The 17,500-nt window shown below is 49.7% G+C and overlaps 1 protein-coding gene across 1 annotated transcript in view; it reads left to right on the forward strand.

The window, feature by feature from the left end:
• The window catches only part of LOC106808933 (nucleolar protein 4-like), a 101,949-nt gene that overhangs the window by 73,109 nt on the left and 11,340 nt on the right, over positions 1–17,500 (forward strand). Inside the window, exon 4 of the mRNA XM_014811856.1 lies at positions 15,631–15,721. Within this exon, the coding sequence (XP_014667342.1) occupies positions 15,631–15,721 (91 nt within the window). The remainder of the gene's footprint in view (positions 1–15,630; positions 15,722–17,500) is intronic.

A 17,500-nucleotide genomic window follows, 5' to 3' on the forward strand; every position in this document is an offset into this window, starting at 1 on the left:
CGCGACGCTGTGCCTGAACGGTTTGTCGGCGCCGGCCCGTCCAGCGCGACTACTCACGCTACCTGTAAATGTTTGTTCCGCGCCCGTTGTCTCGTAGCTTTTGTCACACGTAGTGTAGTTACACTCCGCTAGCCACCAGTACTCTGTTGCCTTTGTGATTATGGACACGACACCCGATTAGGGTGTGACGGCTGCGGAGAGAGGGTAAAAAGAGGGAGAGAGTGCCGAGAGAGAGAGAGGAGAGAGAGAGGGATGAGGAGAGAAGAGAGGTTCGACGTCTCGTTGTGTTGGAAAGTTAGAGAGAGCGAGGAGCGAGAGGTGAGAGAGAGAATGAGAGAAGAGATGATGGGAGTGTGTGTGTTTGCGAAAGTCTAGAGAGGTGAGAGAGAGATGAGAGACAGAGGAGATGAGAGAGAGAGAATAAGAGATATGAGACCGGAGGGGCGGTGTAGAAGTAAGGGGGCGCGAACAGAGACTAGGTAAACTGACATAGTACTTACCTACAGCCGTGATACTTGCGGTAGATATCGCATAATTAGCGTGATGCAGCCATTGTCATCGGTGATCAAAAAACATACGATAGAACCTAGCTATGTAATCAGAAAATCAGCCTGACCTCATACGTATAATTACGACAGGCACTTGAAGCTGGTTTCAATAAAGTATATGCCTATAATACGAAATCTATTTATACCAAAGTCTTAATGTTTCTTACTCTCTTTCACCTATATTGCGACAATTTCCTGTATGCGGCCAATGCTCATCTGCACACACTGTCCACGTGGCGCCGCACGCTAGCGTGCTGCACACTGACACATAACTATATTTTATGTATTCGTGTGCAAGAGCTAGGCGTGGCGATGTACTTGTGTGTTGCCAGATGAGCTTTTGCCGGCATTTACATGTGATATAGGGAATGAGTGAGAATATTATTAGACTTTTGCAGGTATATTACATTTTTGTGTTTATTTCATTTTTTTATTTTTTTTGAGAGTTCCAATGTGCCGTGTATGTAATTACGGCACGAACGCTGTGCGCGCACGCCGCACGGCAAGCTACGGACCTCCGATGCGGCACCGCCACCCCACTAGGTGGCGGCGTCGCATTTGTTCGATTTCTTTCGCGCACAATTGACGCTTTTTTGCATTTGGGAAACTTGTTTTCCGGAAAATCCGAGAAACTCGACTTGATCCCTGGTGACAGTGGCATGTGTCCCGCAGGAATACGTGCGCATCCGACTGTTTCCCATGATTCACCGATTAGGCACAGTTTTCATGATTTATCAGTGCGCACGCGGGAGGGAAGCTAGGCGAGACGGAATTTTCTGCGGATGCGGCTAATGGCGTCGAATCGATTCGGTGTTTTTCTGCCATAACGCTATTTACTGTGTGTCGAGTTTTCTATCCTCATACTGATGTTGAGCGTGCCTAACTCTATAAGTATACATATTTTTCGCCATCTACTTGCTCGTACATTATATTATTATATATTATCGAAAACACACACCATATCGACCACAACAACATTACACAACACCACACACAACACACCCACCACAAACACACACATACACACCATCACACACACACACACTCACACACGACACACACACGTACCACCACACCAACACAACCACACACATCACACCATAACACCACCACACAAACCCACGACACGATCAATACAACTACACACGCCGACGCCAAACACCGCACACACATCACACACACCACACACACTACACCACACACCACAAACACACACACACGCATCCAACACACCACAAACACACCCACACGACCCGACACATACTACACACGACGCGACGCCCCACACAAGGCACAACACCCAACAACACGCCCCGCACACACACCCACCACAACACACACAACATCACACACACACACACCGACATACAAGCACACAGCAACACACTTGTATATATAATTTATTATATAGTACTGTTCGGATGTTGTGGTCGCACGCGGCGCGTTCGACGGAAAGCTCTGCTTCCACTTGGCCAACAGCGTTTAACTGCTTTTCTCATTCAGGCCATTGCCACGATGTATTGTCTTTGTTTGCTTCAATAGTTTCTCCTACGTACATTGAGCGTTGATTAGGCACGTATATGTCAGCGGGCTACGAACACGATATGAATCACGAGTCACAAGACAGGCTCCTGCTGTAGACCGGCTTGTGCGTTCGTATTCATGCGTTGAGCCGTGCGTGCGTGGTGTTACCGTATGGAGGGCGTGTTGTGCGTGCGGATCGGTATTGGTGATATGCTATGCATTACTCACGTGATCTTGCACTGCTTCGCAGCGCATTCAACGTAAGGCTGTACGCGACGTACGAGACGGACTCTGCCATCTCATTACACCTTCTGTCCTCAGATTTTCCCGTTTCTGATCCGCCGCTGTTTTATAATTTGTATAATTCATTAGCAGTTAATTATTTGCATTATTTACAATGACAGCGTGCTATCTGTACATCCTCATTATAGCTGACGACAATGCTCATGTGTCGTATCTTTGATTAGTCCATGATCTATAAGCTGACGTTCGCGTGGAGAGCAATGTGTATAATGCGCACATTATATGTATTAGATAGGAATGCGCCCTACCTAACCTTTAGGTCGAGATTTTAGTTCTATTATATGTGTTACAGTATAAACTCAGTATATTACATCACATCCTGCTGTTGTCATGACGACGCGACGAGCACCACTACGATCCCATACCCTCACACCACCCCACCATCACCACCACACCACGCCACCACCACTAACCCACACCCACCCACCACCACCACCACACCACACCACCATGCACACCCCCCCCCCACCACCCAGCGCACCTCACCCACCACATCACACCACCACCCACCCCACCACACCCCTCCCACGCACCTCACACCACACACCACAACCACACCACCCCACCCCCACATACTACACCTTCACCATCACCCCACCACATCACCAAACCACTACCAGCACCACCCCACCATCACCTCACCACCACCACCACCGCACACCACCCACCACCCACCAGCAGCGCACACACCACCACACACCACCACTTAACACCACCGCCCCCACCCCACCCACATCCCCACACCACTTACCCCACCATCCACCACCCACACACCTCCCCCCCCATTCACTCACATCCCACCACCCACCACACCCCCCAGCACCACCCCCCCACACACCCCACCCCACCACCCCAACCCACACCACCTCACCCACCACCACCACTACACCATCACCACCCCACACACACCACACTGACACGCACACCACCACCACCTCACCATCACACCCACCACCAACCACCCTACCCCACACCACCACACGCCCACCACCACCACGCACATCACACCCCACCCCACCAGACCGTGCCGGTTATAGCTAGCTCTGAAGCGTGGCCAGTTAAACACAAAGTCAGCATTATAGGTTCCGGAATCACCCTATTACGCAATAACACGGCATCTTATCGTGAAAAAGCGGCAACCTTTCGAAAACCGTTTATAAAGCAAACGTTGTAGCGATCTAACTTCTTCGTTACCGTATAACATCTCAGTGAATTTGCCGGTTTAGCGTAAATGCTGGCGCGGCGGGCGTTGCGTGGCGGTGTGGTGCGGTGGTCGCGTTTGTGCTACGTGTGCATGTGCATGTGTGGCTGTGCGTCGTGCGTGTGGTGTGCGTGTGCGTGTGGTGTGCGTGTGTGCGTGGTGTGCGCGTGCGTATGTGTTTGTAGTATTATTCCGAGTACTAGCGTTAAATACAATTCTTGACCTATATCAGAATATGATCAGATAGTTCGTGAAAACACCCGCACAAACCAAATATCCTGTTCATGTAGCAGAAAGCTATAGCACGCTACGTTGGTTTCCACTGTCCTCTTTTCACAAGCCAGTATCTGTGGCATCTGCGTTCTATCTGCGTTCTATGTGTTTTTGGTGGTTGAGAAGGGAAGTGGGATCGGATGGGTACCGCATAGTAGACGCTCATCGCTCATCGCCTTCTCAAAGAGAGTGCCACAGGCAACAATACAGACACACAGGCCGAGTAACAGAAAAATTCCATGGTAAGGTTAACTACAGGTTTTACGCGTGCGTACGTGTGCGAATCGGTGTCTATATATATTATATATATATTATATATTTATATGTATTTTTTAATAACAGGATGAATATAATAGTTATATAGAATTATGATAATAATCTATTATTATTCACTCCTGATATTTATATGTGATGTGGTGTGTGTTGTGTGTGGTGTGTGCGTGCTGTGCGTTGCGTGCGTGCGGCGTGCGTGCTGTGCGTCGTGCGGGGTGCGTGATGTGGTGTGTGTTAGAGCAGATGACAAGAGAGAGAGAGAGATGAGTGAGAGAGGAGGAGGAGTAGGATAGGAGAAGAAAGAGGGTGGAGAGAGAGGGAGATGAAAGCGAGCGAGACCAGATAGGCAGAGAGAGGATGGAGGGGCGGCAGTACACGTGTTGTTTGCGGCTAAGTATTGTTTGTCTCGTGTTTTTAGCTTCGTGTATGTTCACTACATTGCTGAGTGTCGCTATCAGCTATGCAGGTTACATGTGGCGGCCGCCGCGCGTTGTCCTCGCTAGCTCACGAATTCACAACCACGGACGCGGGCTCGGCGCGACTAGCTGCCGGGTTGACATGCAGTAGACGCTCAGCGGTTCGTTTCCACGAAGGTCATCTGGTCTCAGAATCCGCGCGTGCGTGTGTGTGACGATGAGATGAAGATACCGTGTTGCGCACGTGCAGGGTGAAATAGAGCCAAATGTGCGCAGTGTGGCTGTTGATGACGTGCAGAATTGGCGACGACGCGAACGCGAAAGTAACGCGGCTGCCAACAAAAGACGTCGCCTGCAACTAGGAGCGACGACGTGTTTCGCAGGGGCGACGAGCCTTTGTCCTTTATCTCCCGTATCTCCCGGTGCTCTGTTTTACTGAAGCTGTCGTGCGTGCGCCCCTCCTATTTTCGCCGCGTATTGGCTAAAAACGAAAGGCTACTTGTGTTCGTGGTGATCTGCTTGTTCGTGCGACGTAATGTTCGGCGGAGTTTTCTTTACGCGTTAGTCCGTGCAGCGAATTGTGCTCCATCGAGACGAGTCCTTATTAACTCGCCGTAGCCGTTCGGATAATGGCTGTTTTTTGCTAGGAAGGAGAGTAGAGTCGTGTCCGTCGTTTGTGGAAGCGGAGCTAGAGTGCAAGTGCGGTGAGAGGAGGAGGGTTAGGTTGTTGTATATCGTAAATTGTAGGCGGGTTTGTCGTGTGTATGTAGTGGAGGAGGTTTATCGTGATGTTAGTGGTGGGAGAGGAGAGGGTACTATCGTGTGTATGTATGTGCGTGGGAGGAGGGTGCTATGTGTGTATGTGGTGAGAGAGAGGGTCTATAGTGGTTATAGTGGGTGGAGGAGGGTACTATCGTGTGTATAGTGTGTGAGAGGGGTCTATCGTGTGTTAGTGGTGGGAGGGAGGTACTATCGTGTTATAGTGGCTGGGGAGAGAGGGTACTGATCGTGTAGTGGGTGAGGGGCGGTTACTGCGTGGTTAGTGTGGGGAGGGGGCTACTATCGTGGGTATAGTGGGGGAGAGGGTACTGTCGTGTGCTATGTGTGTGAGGGGGTCTATCGGTGCTTCAGTGGTGGGAGAGAGGCTGTACGATCGTGTGTTATAGTGGTGGGAGGGGGATACTATCGTGTGTATTGGGGGGAGACGGTACTATCGTGGTTCGTGTGGTGAGAGGTTATGTGGGATGTATTTGGGGGGAGAGGGTCTATGCGTGTGTAGTAGTGCTGTGTGAGAGAGTACTATCGTGTGTTTAGTGGTGGAGAGGGTAGTGTGTGTGCTTTTTTCTATTGGCTGTGAGGAGAGTACGATCGTGCTGTATAGTGTCGTGGGGGGGGTACTATGGTGTATAGTGTGGTAGGAGAGTGTATCTATCGTGTGTGTATGGTGGTGGAGGAAGGGGTAGCTACTCGTGTGTAGTGGTGGCCAGGGAGGGTTATTGCCTGTGTATAGTCAGTGGGGAAGGTATATCGTGTGATATTAGTGGTGAGAGAGGCGTCTATGTGTGATAGTGTGTGTGAGAGGGTACTTCGTGTGTATAGTGGTGGCCAGCGGAGGGTTCTATGCTGTGTATAGTAGTGGAGAGAAGTACTATCGTGTGTATAGTGGTGAGCAGGATGGGTCTATCGAGTGTGTTAGTGCGTGGGAGTGACGGGTGCTATCGTGTGTTGTGGTGGGAGGAGGGATATCGTGTGTATAGTGGTGGGAGGAGAAGGTATATTCGTTTAGTGTGTGAGAGAGAGTACTATCGTGTGTATGTGGTTGTGAGAGAGGGGGTATATTCGTGTGATTAGTGGTGTGAGAGAGGTACGTATCGTGTGTATGATGTGGTGGTGGAGAGAGGGATTTCCGTGGTATAGTCGGTGGGGGAGAGGTCTATCGTGATGTATAGTAGTGGAGAGAAGGTACTTCGTGTTGTTATAGTGGTGAGAGAGAGACGGTACTATCATGTGTATAGTGGCTGTGAGAGAGGGGACTATCGTGTGTTATAGTGGTGGAGGGGTATATTTCGTGTGTATGGTGCGGTGTGCGAAGCGGGCTATCGTGTTGCTATAGTGGTGTGAGAGAGGGGTATTGTGCTGTTAGTGTGGGAGCAGAGGGTACTATCGTGGTGTATTGTCGTGAGGGGGGGTACTGATCATGTGTATAGTGGTGGGGAGGAGGGTCTATCGATGTGTATAGTGGTGGGAGAGAGCGAGTAATCGTGTGTTATAGTGGTGCAGGAGGGTTCTTGTGTGTTAGTAGTGGAGAGAACGGTCCTATCGTGTGATATAGTGGTGAGAGAGAGGGTACTCTCGTGTGTTTATGGTGGCGAGAGAGGTATCGTGGTATGTGGTGGGAGAGCAGGGATACTTGGTGTATGAGTGGTGGGAGGGAGGGTATTCGTGTGTATCGTGGTTGAGGGGGTAATCGTGTGTATAGTGCGTGTGAGGAGAGGTACTATCGTTGGTTTAGTGTGGGGAGATGACTGGTGTGTTAGTGGTGGGCAGGGAGGGTTCTTCGTGGGTTGAGTGGGAGAGAAGGTACTATCGTGATGTATAGTGGTGGAGAGAGGGTACTATCGGGTATAGTGGGTGGTGAGAGAGGTACTTCGCGATGTGTATTAGTGGTGGGAGGAGTACTATCGTGTGTATATGGTGGCAGGAGCGACTATCGTGTGGGTTAGTGTGGTAGAGGCATGTTATTGGTGGGTTATGTGGTGGGACGAGAGGTACTTTCGTGAACATGGTATAGTGTGTGGGAGAGAGGGTAGGTGTCCGTGTGTATGTGGGCTGGAAGTGAGAGCGGTGCTATCGTGTTAGAGTGGTGGGGGGAGAGAGGGTTACTATAGTGTGTATCAGTGGTGGGAGAGAGTCTATGCGTGTGTATAGTGGTGTGACGAGAAGGGACTAGTGACTGCTGCTATAGTGGTGGGAGGGGTTTATCGTGTGTATAGCTGGTGGCGGAGGGTCTTCGTGTGAATTAAGTGTGGAGAGAGGTTACTATCGTGTGTATAGTTGGAGGAGGGGTACTATCGTGTGTATGTTGGGACGGAGGTACTATGTGTGATATGTGGGGAGGAGAGGGTTACTATCGTGTGTATAGTGTGGAGAGAGGGTACTAATCGGTGTGTTGTTATATAGTAGTTGCAGGGAGGTACTTCGTGTGTATATGGTGGGAGGAAGGGCACTTCGTGTGGTATAGCTGGTGGGTGCGGCGGGAGCCGGTCTATCGATGGTGTTAGGGTGGAGGAGCGGTACTATCCATGTGTATCAGTGGTGCGAGGGGCCCGCCCCGGTACTATCGTGTGATATTTATAGTGTGTGAGGCGAGCGTCCAGGTACTTCGCATTGTTCATTGGGGAGGGAGGGTACTATCGTGTGTATAGTTGCGTAAAACCGCGTGAGAGAGTGTACTATCGTGCTTGGTATAGTGGGGCGAGAGGTTATGATGCCCTTAACCCAGTGTGTATGTGGTGGCGAGGATGGTACTATCGTGTGTATTAGGTGGTGTGGGGAGGGTCTATGAACCACCTCAAAAACCTGGTGTATGGTGGGGGGTACATTGTGTGTATAGTGAGTGGAGGGCAGGCGGTACTATCGGGTGTTATAGTGGTGGAGGACGAGGGGAGTGTGCTTGGGTGCTACGTATAGCTGTTCAAGCATCACGTTCACCAGTGAATAATGCGTTACTTTCCTATACTTATAATTTGCTGAATAGTTGCTCGGCTTTTTATACTATGGTTGTAGTTAGGTTCAGGTTGCTTGCGGGGTTTGGGGTTGGTTGGATAGAGTTAGGGCTACGCGTTAGGGTTAGGGTTAGAGTTAGGCTGGTTAGGGTTAATTAGGTTAGAGGTTCGCGCTAGTGTTAGGTCTAGGGTTAGAGTTATGTTGCGATTACTTATAGCTTTTAGAGTTAGTTATGTTATGGTTAGGGATAGTTGTTAGGTTAGCGTTTAGTTTAGTGTTTAGTGGTTAGTTTATGTTACGGTCATGGGTTATATTAGAGTTAGGCACGATTGAGTTCCATACGTTGCACTTTGGGCGAGTGTTCTCGGATGACGGTTTATCTCCGGCTCGAGTTCACTAAACCAAGGCAAATGGCCGGCGTTTAACGGAAACGTGATTGACCATTGCTCGACCAAATTACTTCGTCTTTGTTCTGTTCGAGCGCCCAGGGACTGCAAGTATAGTTACTAAACGAGTTTCGTTGCAGATTCCGTGGCGCGTAACGATTGCGTACACCCGGTGACAACTATCGCGGTACATTGTTAATTAATATATATATATATATATATATATATATATATATATATATACGCAGGCACCACGCATACACATATATATAGTATCCCACGGGTTGATAAGGGCTACATAGATTTTTATAATGATTTTAATTACGTAATAATAATAAATTTAGGATGTCTGGACTTTTTGTAGTAGTCACCAATGGCTTCCGAGCAGTAGGTACAGACATAGTAAGAGTTTTATCTCGAGCAGTAGGTACACATATAGTAAGGTTTTTATCTCGAGCAGTAGGTACACATATAGTAAGGTTTTTATCTCATCTTTGCTCATCTTTGGCCCTCTTTCGCTTATCTTTCTCTTTTGTTCTATTCTCTTGTATCATCCTTTATCCTCTCCGAATCTCTCACATCCACATTTATTCTTTCTTTTCCGGCCTCTCTCCTGTCCCCTTTCTCCAGTAGGTTTCCCAAGCCACATGCGATTCAGTTTTTGCTTTTACTCATTGATTATTCGCTCCAGATTCTCTATCCGCCTTTATTCCGAACCGAACATCGTATGGCCAAATTTTGTCCTACCTGTTACCTCGTCCCCTTTTCCTGCCCCTTCTTTCTCGCGCTCTCTCTCTCTCTCTCTCTCTCTCTCTCTCTCTCTCTCTCTCTCTTTTCTAGTCGTCACACGTACCAGGTCTTCCCCAGCCTCTTCATCCAAAAGACTATTATCTTTACCCCCTACTTCTACATCTACGGGACAAATTTTGAACCTATATTTCCATCTCTTTTGCTACTCCTTCTTCTTCTTTCTCTCTCTCTCTTTCTTTATTTTTTCCCTCTCTTTCTATTACCCTTTTTATACATCTCTTTATCTGTCTTTCTCTCTCTCTCTTTACCTCTCTCTCTATCCTTCTCTTTCCTATCTCATTCCTGTCACGCATCTTTCCCTTCTATACAGCACCGGACCATCTCCGCTCCGCAGCTCCTAGTCTCTTTCCATCGCTCTTCTACATACGGCCTTGTGCAATTGCGTCGGTTTTCCGACCTCCTTAACGCCGCCTAGCGCCGTGTCGACCGTAGTAACGCCGACATGTGACGCTCGCGCGACGATCGCCGACGTTTTTTGCCAACGAAAATCGTCCGTCGGCCGACTAGGTGCGGCCGCCGACGACCGACGTACAGTTTCCAACGCAAGGTCAAAGATGGCGGCGGGCGGCTGCCTGTTTGCTATCCGTCGCGCGCGCACGAGAGAGAGAAGCCTCTTCCTCGTCTTCGTTGCTGTTAGCTTTCGCTGCGAGGACATGAACTTTAAAATCGCGAAAAATCAATAGACGCGTGTGCCCCTGCCTGTGCCTACTTAAAATGCAGACTTATAAATTAGAATCGATGCATGCTGCTCGCATACAATTATAGTTGAGTCGCTGTCGAGCCGTTGTCTGGCGCGGCTGGCACATTCATTAGCAGACTTATTCAACTGGCTTTTTCGCAGCATGGCCGCCGCTTTGCATCCAGCCGTCATTAAAATATAAGGAGCGCTACACTTTTAGCAATCCAATTTTTGCCGCTGGTTTTAAAATTCCGCTTCGTTGTTGACGGTCGACGGTTGCTTAATGCCGCGTGCCGCTCGAAGAACGCTTAAGACAAAGAGCGTTCGCGGTCGTTTTAGCAAGGGAGGAGAATATGATGCCCCTCCAGATGCTGCGCCGAGGAAGCCATGCCGGGAGGCGGATGCCTAGCGACGCCATTTCAGGGCCGCTGAGGCGGTCGCTAGGTGCGCAGGCGGTCTCCGGCTCTCCCCGCCCGCCCGCCTGCCCGCACGCACGCACGCACGCCAGACGGCGTCTCATGCGCTGTGTGTCAAATATAGAGCGGAAATCGCTGGGCGGTCCGTTATCTCTGTATGAGAGCAGGACGTGAGAGACAGAGAAGGGGGGATAGGGAAAGAGAGGAGAGGAGAGGAGAGGGGAGAGAGAGAGCTGAGAGAACATAGGGGAGAGACGTGCGGAGATAAAAAAAGACAGATGAGAGGAGAGGGAGAGGGAATTGTGAGAGAGACCAGACAATAGTTAGGAGTAATAAATAATATATAATATATATATATATATATATATATATATATAGGTACTGTCGATGTTGTGGTCGACCACGCGCGTTCGGACGGAAAGCTCTGCTTCACACTTGCCAACAGCGTTTAACTGCTTTCCACTTCAGCCATTGCACGAATGTAATTGTCTTTTAGCTCAATAGTTTCTACTACGTACAATTGAGCGTGATTAGGCACGTATATAGTCAGCGAGCTACGAACACGAATTATGAAATCACGAGTCACCAAGACAGCTCACTCGCTGTAGACCAGGACTCGTGCGTTCGTACATTCGTGCGTGCGTGCGTGCGTGCGTGCGTGCGTACGTGAGAGGGCGTGTGTGCGTGCGGATCGTGATTGCGTGATTGCTAATGCTTACTCCCGTGATCTGCAACACTGATTCGCAGCGCATTCCAACAGTAAGGCTGTACGGACGTACGAGACAGACTCTGCCACTCATCATTATAAACCTTCTGTCCGTCAATTTATCCCGTTCTGATCCGCCGCTGTCTTCATAATTTTATAAAATTCAATTAACAAGTTAATTAATTATGCCATTAATTTACAATAGACAGCGTGCTATCTGTACCATCCTCATTATAGTTGACGACAATGCCTCATGTTTCTATCATTAATTAGTACCAGATCTAAAGCTGACCGGTTCGCGTGAGAGCAAATGTTATATGCGCACGTTATATGTATAATAGAAAATGCGGCTACCTAAATCTTCTATTCTAGACAATTTTATTTCGATATTAAATGTGTATAAATTATAAACAGTAATAATTACATCACAATCACTGCTGTTGTCATGACGACGACGACGAGCACCACTACAACATGCGCGCTAGCATACGCACGCACATACGCACGTATACGTTTGATGTATTCAAATGCGAAATTACGCATCGACGTGCACGCTACATGATCATATAAACACACCGCTACGTCACAAGGTCACCGCTACGTCACAAGGTCATCGCGCGGTCACTCGTACGTGACCATAACTTTTCCACCGAGTTTTTTTACGCGTGACGCTTCGTTTTTCCCGATGACGCTTCGTGGCAGCGTCGGGATCTTCATGCTTGTAAACAGATCGCTTGTTTTTCCTGTATCGCAACGTCGTTTTGATCGCGAATATGTATGTGTTCGCTAGTGAATAATAGATTTACGTTGCGGCTGCGAACTTTGTTTGTCTAATTAGCCTAATTAACAAAATCGGATTAATTGTCTCGCTCCTCGCTCTGCGTTTATATGACTTTAAGCGTTGTCTAGTGTTTAGTTGACGCAATTAGGAGGGCAATTAACAGACGCAATTATAAACAATGAGCTTAATTATCATTAATTTTGAATGTGTTTGCGATCCATCCCTCCATCTATAATTATGCACGCGCGACTCGAGCTATCACCGTTTTGCACGGGCCCGCATGATTCAAGCGGCGATGGCCTAAACTACAGGCTTAAAATCTTAAAACATGCAGACACAAGACCAAACGCACGTTCGCACGCACGTTCGCACGCACGGACGCACGCACGGACGCACGCACGTTCGCACGCACGGACGCACGCACGGACGCACGCACGGTCGCACGCACGGACGCACGCACGGACGGACGCACGGTCACAGGACAACGTCGGTAGGGTGACGTGGTAACGTAAGGCGGCGACAGAACGAGGTGACGCAAGCCTACGTCGGCAGGCTGACGCGGTGATGCGCGTATACGTTGCTATGATGAGTTGCCGACGATTGCTGTAGTGGCGATGCTAAAGATAGTGACGCTAAAGAGGGTTCTGCAAGAGACGGTGACGTTAGAGGTTGTGACGTTATAGGTTGTGACTTTAGAGGTGGTGACGCAAGAGGTTGCGATGCAAGAGAAGGTGACGTTAGAGGTGGCGACGCTAGAGGTGGTGACGCTAGAGGTGGTGACGCTAGAGTTGGTGACGCTAGAGTTGGTGACGCTAGATGTGGTGACGCTAGAGGTGGTGACACTAGATGTGGTGACGTTAGAGGTGGTGACGCTAGATGTGGTGACGTTAGAAGTGGTGACGCTAGATGTGGTGACGTTAGAGGTGGTGACGCAAGAGAAGGTGACGTTAGAGATGGTGACGCTAAATGTGGTGACGCAAGAGAAGGTGACGTTAAAGGTGGTGACGCAAGAGAAGAGTGTGTGTGTGTGTGTGTGTGTGTGTGTGTGTATGTTCGTGCGTGCGTGCGTGCGTGCGTATGTGTGTGTGTATGCGTGTGTGTGTGTGTGTACGTCGTGAATGGGTTGTACGTATGAGCGACTACACGTGTGTGCGTGCATGTGTATTTATTGAATACTACATATTAGTACATAGTTGTACAAGAGGAATACGTACACGATGACATGCGCGCATATGGCAGTAAACGTGCGATGGTCATGAGGGATGATGATATATACACGCTCGAAACATGTCAGGACCGGCTGATAATTTCATAGTGACCTACTACTAACTAACTGCCTACTCATATACGCTGCTAATGTATCAGGGCATGGTGATACATGGTGGTAACGCAGCAGGACACGGTGACACGCTCCCATGGTCGTATACGCGTGTATATACGTTGATATGGCTGCGAGATTCGCTCGGCACACACATACCGTGCATTTCTAACGCGAAATGCATAATTGCAGTCGCTTACACGCATGGCGAGAGAAGGCGAACACAGGTAATCGCTTTCCAGCTGCGTTCTGTTTTTAATAAATGTAAAATAATCACCATATATTTCCCCTTTCCCGCCACTCCGTTGCACACACGCGCACTCTCTCTCTCTCTCTCTTTCTCTCTCTCTCACACACACACGCGCGCGCACGCACACACGCACACACGAGCGCGCGCGCATACACACACACACACACACACACACACACACACACACACATTTATATTTAGTAGGTAGATAGATGTCCTATGTATAATACATGTACATTTATAATTAGACATAATTGAAGTGAACGCACGGGACGTCTCTATGGGACGCATGCAGCATCACTGTACTACCTACTATACCTCATGTGCGTGCGGCCGGCTTACAACTCGATGCTATTGAGCTGTAAAGTTAGCAACGAACAACTATCTGCATGTTCTCGCTACTAGTGTATGGGTGAGTGAGGGTAGGCTGGCCGCCGGTAACACGGCAGCGTACACCAGGAGGCTGGGCACGCAGCGACACACGCTCGTGAGCGCGCACTCCACGAGCGGCGAAGGGGTGAAAAAGGCGGCCTACGTTTCGTGGTGTTGCCATGGCAACGAATCGCCGCTGAAACGGAAACCGGGCTTCTTTGATTACCTCGAGACAATAAAGGCTCGGTTCGCGGCGGGGCGACGTTGCCGACAGAGAATGCAAGCACGCGCCACGGGGGAGGAGGGAGGAGCGGGTCTGGAGGGAGGGGATGATGTGCGAATGATGACGAGCGTGGGTGATCGCGAGGCGGAGCAGTCAGCTATCCACCCCCACCCTCCCGCTCGCCCAGAGTATGGCATCCGGGCAATTACGCACCTAGTGACGTCACTCAATTTGGCGATTGCACCAGGGATAGGTGATCCAATCCGACCTTTTTGCGCTGTGTGTGTGCCACATGCCCCCCTGTGTGTGTCTGCATTAATGAATGTCTCCCTGCCTCCCTGCATCTCTGCCTACCTGCCTACCTGCTTCCCTGCCTGTCTCCATCTCTGCCTACCTGCCTACCTGCTTCCCTGCCTGTCTCCATGTCTGTCTACCTGCCTGCCTGCATGCATCTCTACCTGCCTGCCTGCATCTCTGCCTGCCTGCCTACCACCCTGCCTCCCTACCTGCCTCTCTGTCTGCCTGTCAGCCCACCCGTTCGTACACATCTGTGATAATTATAATACGGCACGGAAACCTTTCACTCGTCGTGTTGTGGTTGTATCACACGTGCACACGCTTCTCCTGATCTCCTGATCACCATGAAGCTTCCCTGCGTGGCAACGCGCGGGGCGGCGGCCACTGCAGCATGCGTCAGCGCAAATTATCAAACCTAGCGTTAGAACTAACGGCTGGAGTTGGACGGAGTGGGACGCTACCATGCAGGATCATCGAGCAAAGCAGTATCGACTAATTTCGTCATCGCAGCCCGGCGATCGAGATCGTGTACGTGCGGTGAACTGGGTGGTGGGAACTGGGTGCGGGAAGGAAGAGGGGTCGAAGGAGGAGGGAGAGGGGAGGATACGCAAGGAGTAGGAAGGTCGCCGAAAACGAGGGAAGAAGTGGAAAGGGGCCTGGGGGATAAATGGGAATGGAAACGGGAAGAGGGCGTGGAGGAGGGTACGAAGTATAATAAGAGGAGGAGAAGGAGGAGGAGGAGGAGGAGGAGGAGGAGCAGTGAGAAAAGAGAAAGGGCTAAAGAGAACAGCGAGGAAAACAGGTGTGTGCGTGTGGAAGACGGCGAATATGAAAGAGATAGGGATCAAATGGGACAAAGAACAGTGATCAACTTGGACGGGGTATAGGAAGTTGAATGTGATGAGATCGGAGAGACGGGGTTTAGTCCGGCAAAAGGTAGCGGTCGAGAAAAGGCGGTATACGCCGACCGACAATAGCTAATGTTCACAATCGTAAACGACGATTTGTCACTCACGTGTAGTATTTGCCGCACGCCACCAATGCGATCGGCAAACACATTCGGATTGGTGACGCCCTCAGCATTTACTCCATCTTTCCACTACAGCGTTTTTCTCGTTTATTCCCCAGGAAAGTGCGTCGAGTCCAGAGAGCACGGAGGATAAAGATCAACCGACGGATCTCAGTAAGATTGCCGAGACTAACGGCATCAAAGAGGAAGGTAAGAGCGCAGACGATAAAGTCTGTAGTTACGTATAGCGGCATCATGTCAACGTGGGCAGTAACGGAGCCGGGAGCATACACGCCTGCCGTGGGCGAGTGGTGGTGATTGGTGAATATCTCCCGGATCTCTATATATTTCTCTCTCGCGCGCGCGCTCTCTATTTTTCTTGATATCCCTCCCGTTTCTTTCCCCTCTCTCGCTTCTCTCTCACTCTAATTCCTTCTTCGTCGTCGTCGTCTTCTTCTTCGCCTTCTTTTCCCGCTTCTTCTTCTTCTCTCTCTTCCCCTTCTTCTCTTCCTCCTCTTTTTTGTCTTTTCTGACTGATCGTCTTTCGTTTCTTCTTTCTCTTTCTCTCTCTCTATGACGCTAGAGGTGGCGACGCTAGAGGTGGCGACGCTAGATGTGGCGACGCTAGATGTGGCGACGCTAGAGGTGGTGACGCTAGAGGTGGCGACGTTAGAGGTGGCGACGCTAGAGATGGTGACGTTAGACGTGGCGATGCTAGCCTGGACGTCGCTTGTAAGCAGCTTGAGATATCGGCAATGCCGCATTATGGTGATGTATGACAATACTTTGCCCCGCGACGGGTTATCGAGTAACAAATTCTACAGCAGTTAGCTTAAAACTAGAAGCGCGTGTACGCCAAGAAAAATCCATAATGCGTTAACACCCATCTTATAATGTATGTGATGGTTTCACACACACGCGCTCTCTCCCCCCTCCCCACTCTCTCTATGCCTTGCTCGTTTCCGCTCCTCCCCCCTCTCTCTCTCTTTCGCTCTGCCTCTCTGCACTCTCTCCCCCTCTCTCTCAGTCTCTCTCTCACACACACACACACACTCTCTCCCTTGCGCGTTCTTTCACAATCGTTCTATAACTTATTCGCATTGTCGGCGGTGAATTAGTGTCAAGCAAAGCAGACTATCCGTGCGAGCTGTGGCCGCCCGCCGACGCTGTGCCTGAACGTGTCTTGTCGGCCGGCCGTCCCCACGCGACACCTCACGCACCTGTAAATGTTTGTTCCGGCCGTTGTCTCGTAGCTTTTGTCACACCGTATTGTAGTAACTCCGCATATGCCACCCAGCTACCTCTGTTGCCTTGTGAAACTATGGACAACGACCACCCGATAGGGTGATGAGGCTGCGGAGAGAGGGAAAAAGAGGGGAGAAGAGTGACGAAGAGAGAGAGAGAGAGAGAGAGAGAGTGTGTGTTGGAAAGTTAGAGAGAGAGAGAGAGAGAGAGAGAGAGAGAGAGAGAGAGAGAGAGAGAGAGAGAAATAAAGAGATAGAGACGGAGGGGGGTGTAGAAGTAAGGGGGCGGAACAGAGACATAGATAACTGACATAGATACTTACCTAGACAGCCGTGATAACTTACGTAGATATCAGACATATATAGCGTGATGCAGCCATGTCATCGTGATCAAAAACAACATACGATAGAACACCATAGCATGTAATCAGAAAATCAAGCTGACATCATACGTAATTACGCACAGGCACTTGAAGCGTTTCAATAAAATATAATGCTAAATAAATACGAAATCTATTTACTACCAAAGTCTTAATGTTTCTCTACTCTCTTTCACCTATTATTGCCGACAATTTCCTGTAAATGCCGGCCAAATGCTCATCTGCAACACACTGTCACACGCTGGCCGCCGCACGCTAGCTGCTGCACACTGACACATAACTATATATTTATGTGTCAGTGTGCAGCAGCTAGCGTGCAGTGTACTTGTGTGTTGCAGATGAGCATTTTGCCGGCATTTACATGT

Source organism: Priapulus caudatus, unplaced genomic scaffold (assembly GCF_000485595.1).
Source record: "Priapulus caudatus unplaced genomic scaffold, Priapulus_caudatus-5.0.1 Scaffold315, whole genome shotgun sequence".
NCBI classification, from domain to species: domain Eukaryota; kingdom Metazoa; phylum Priapulida; class Priapulimorpha; order Priapulimorphida; family Priapulidae; genus Priapulus; species Priapulus caudatus.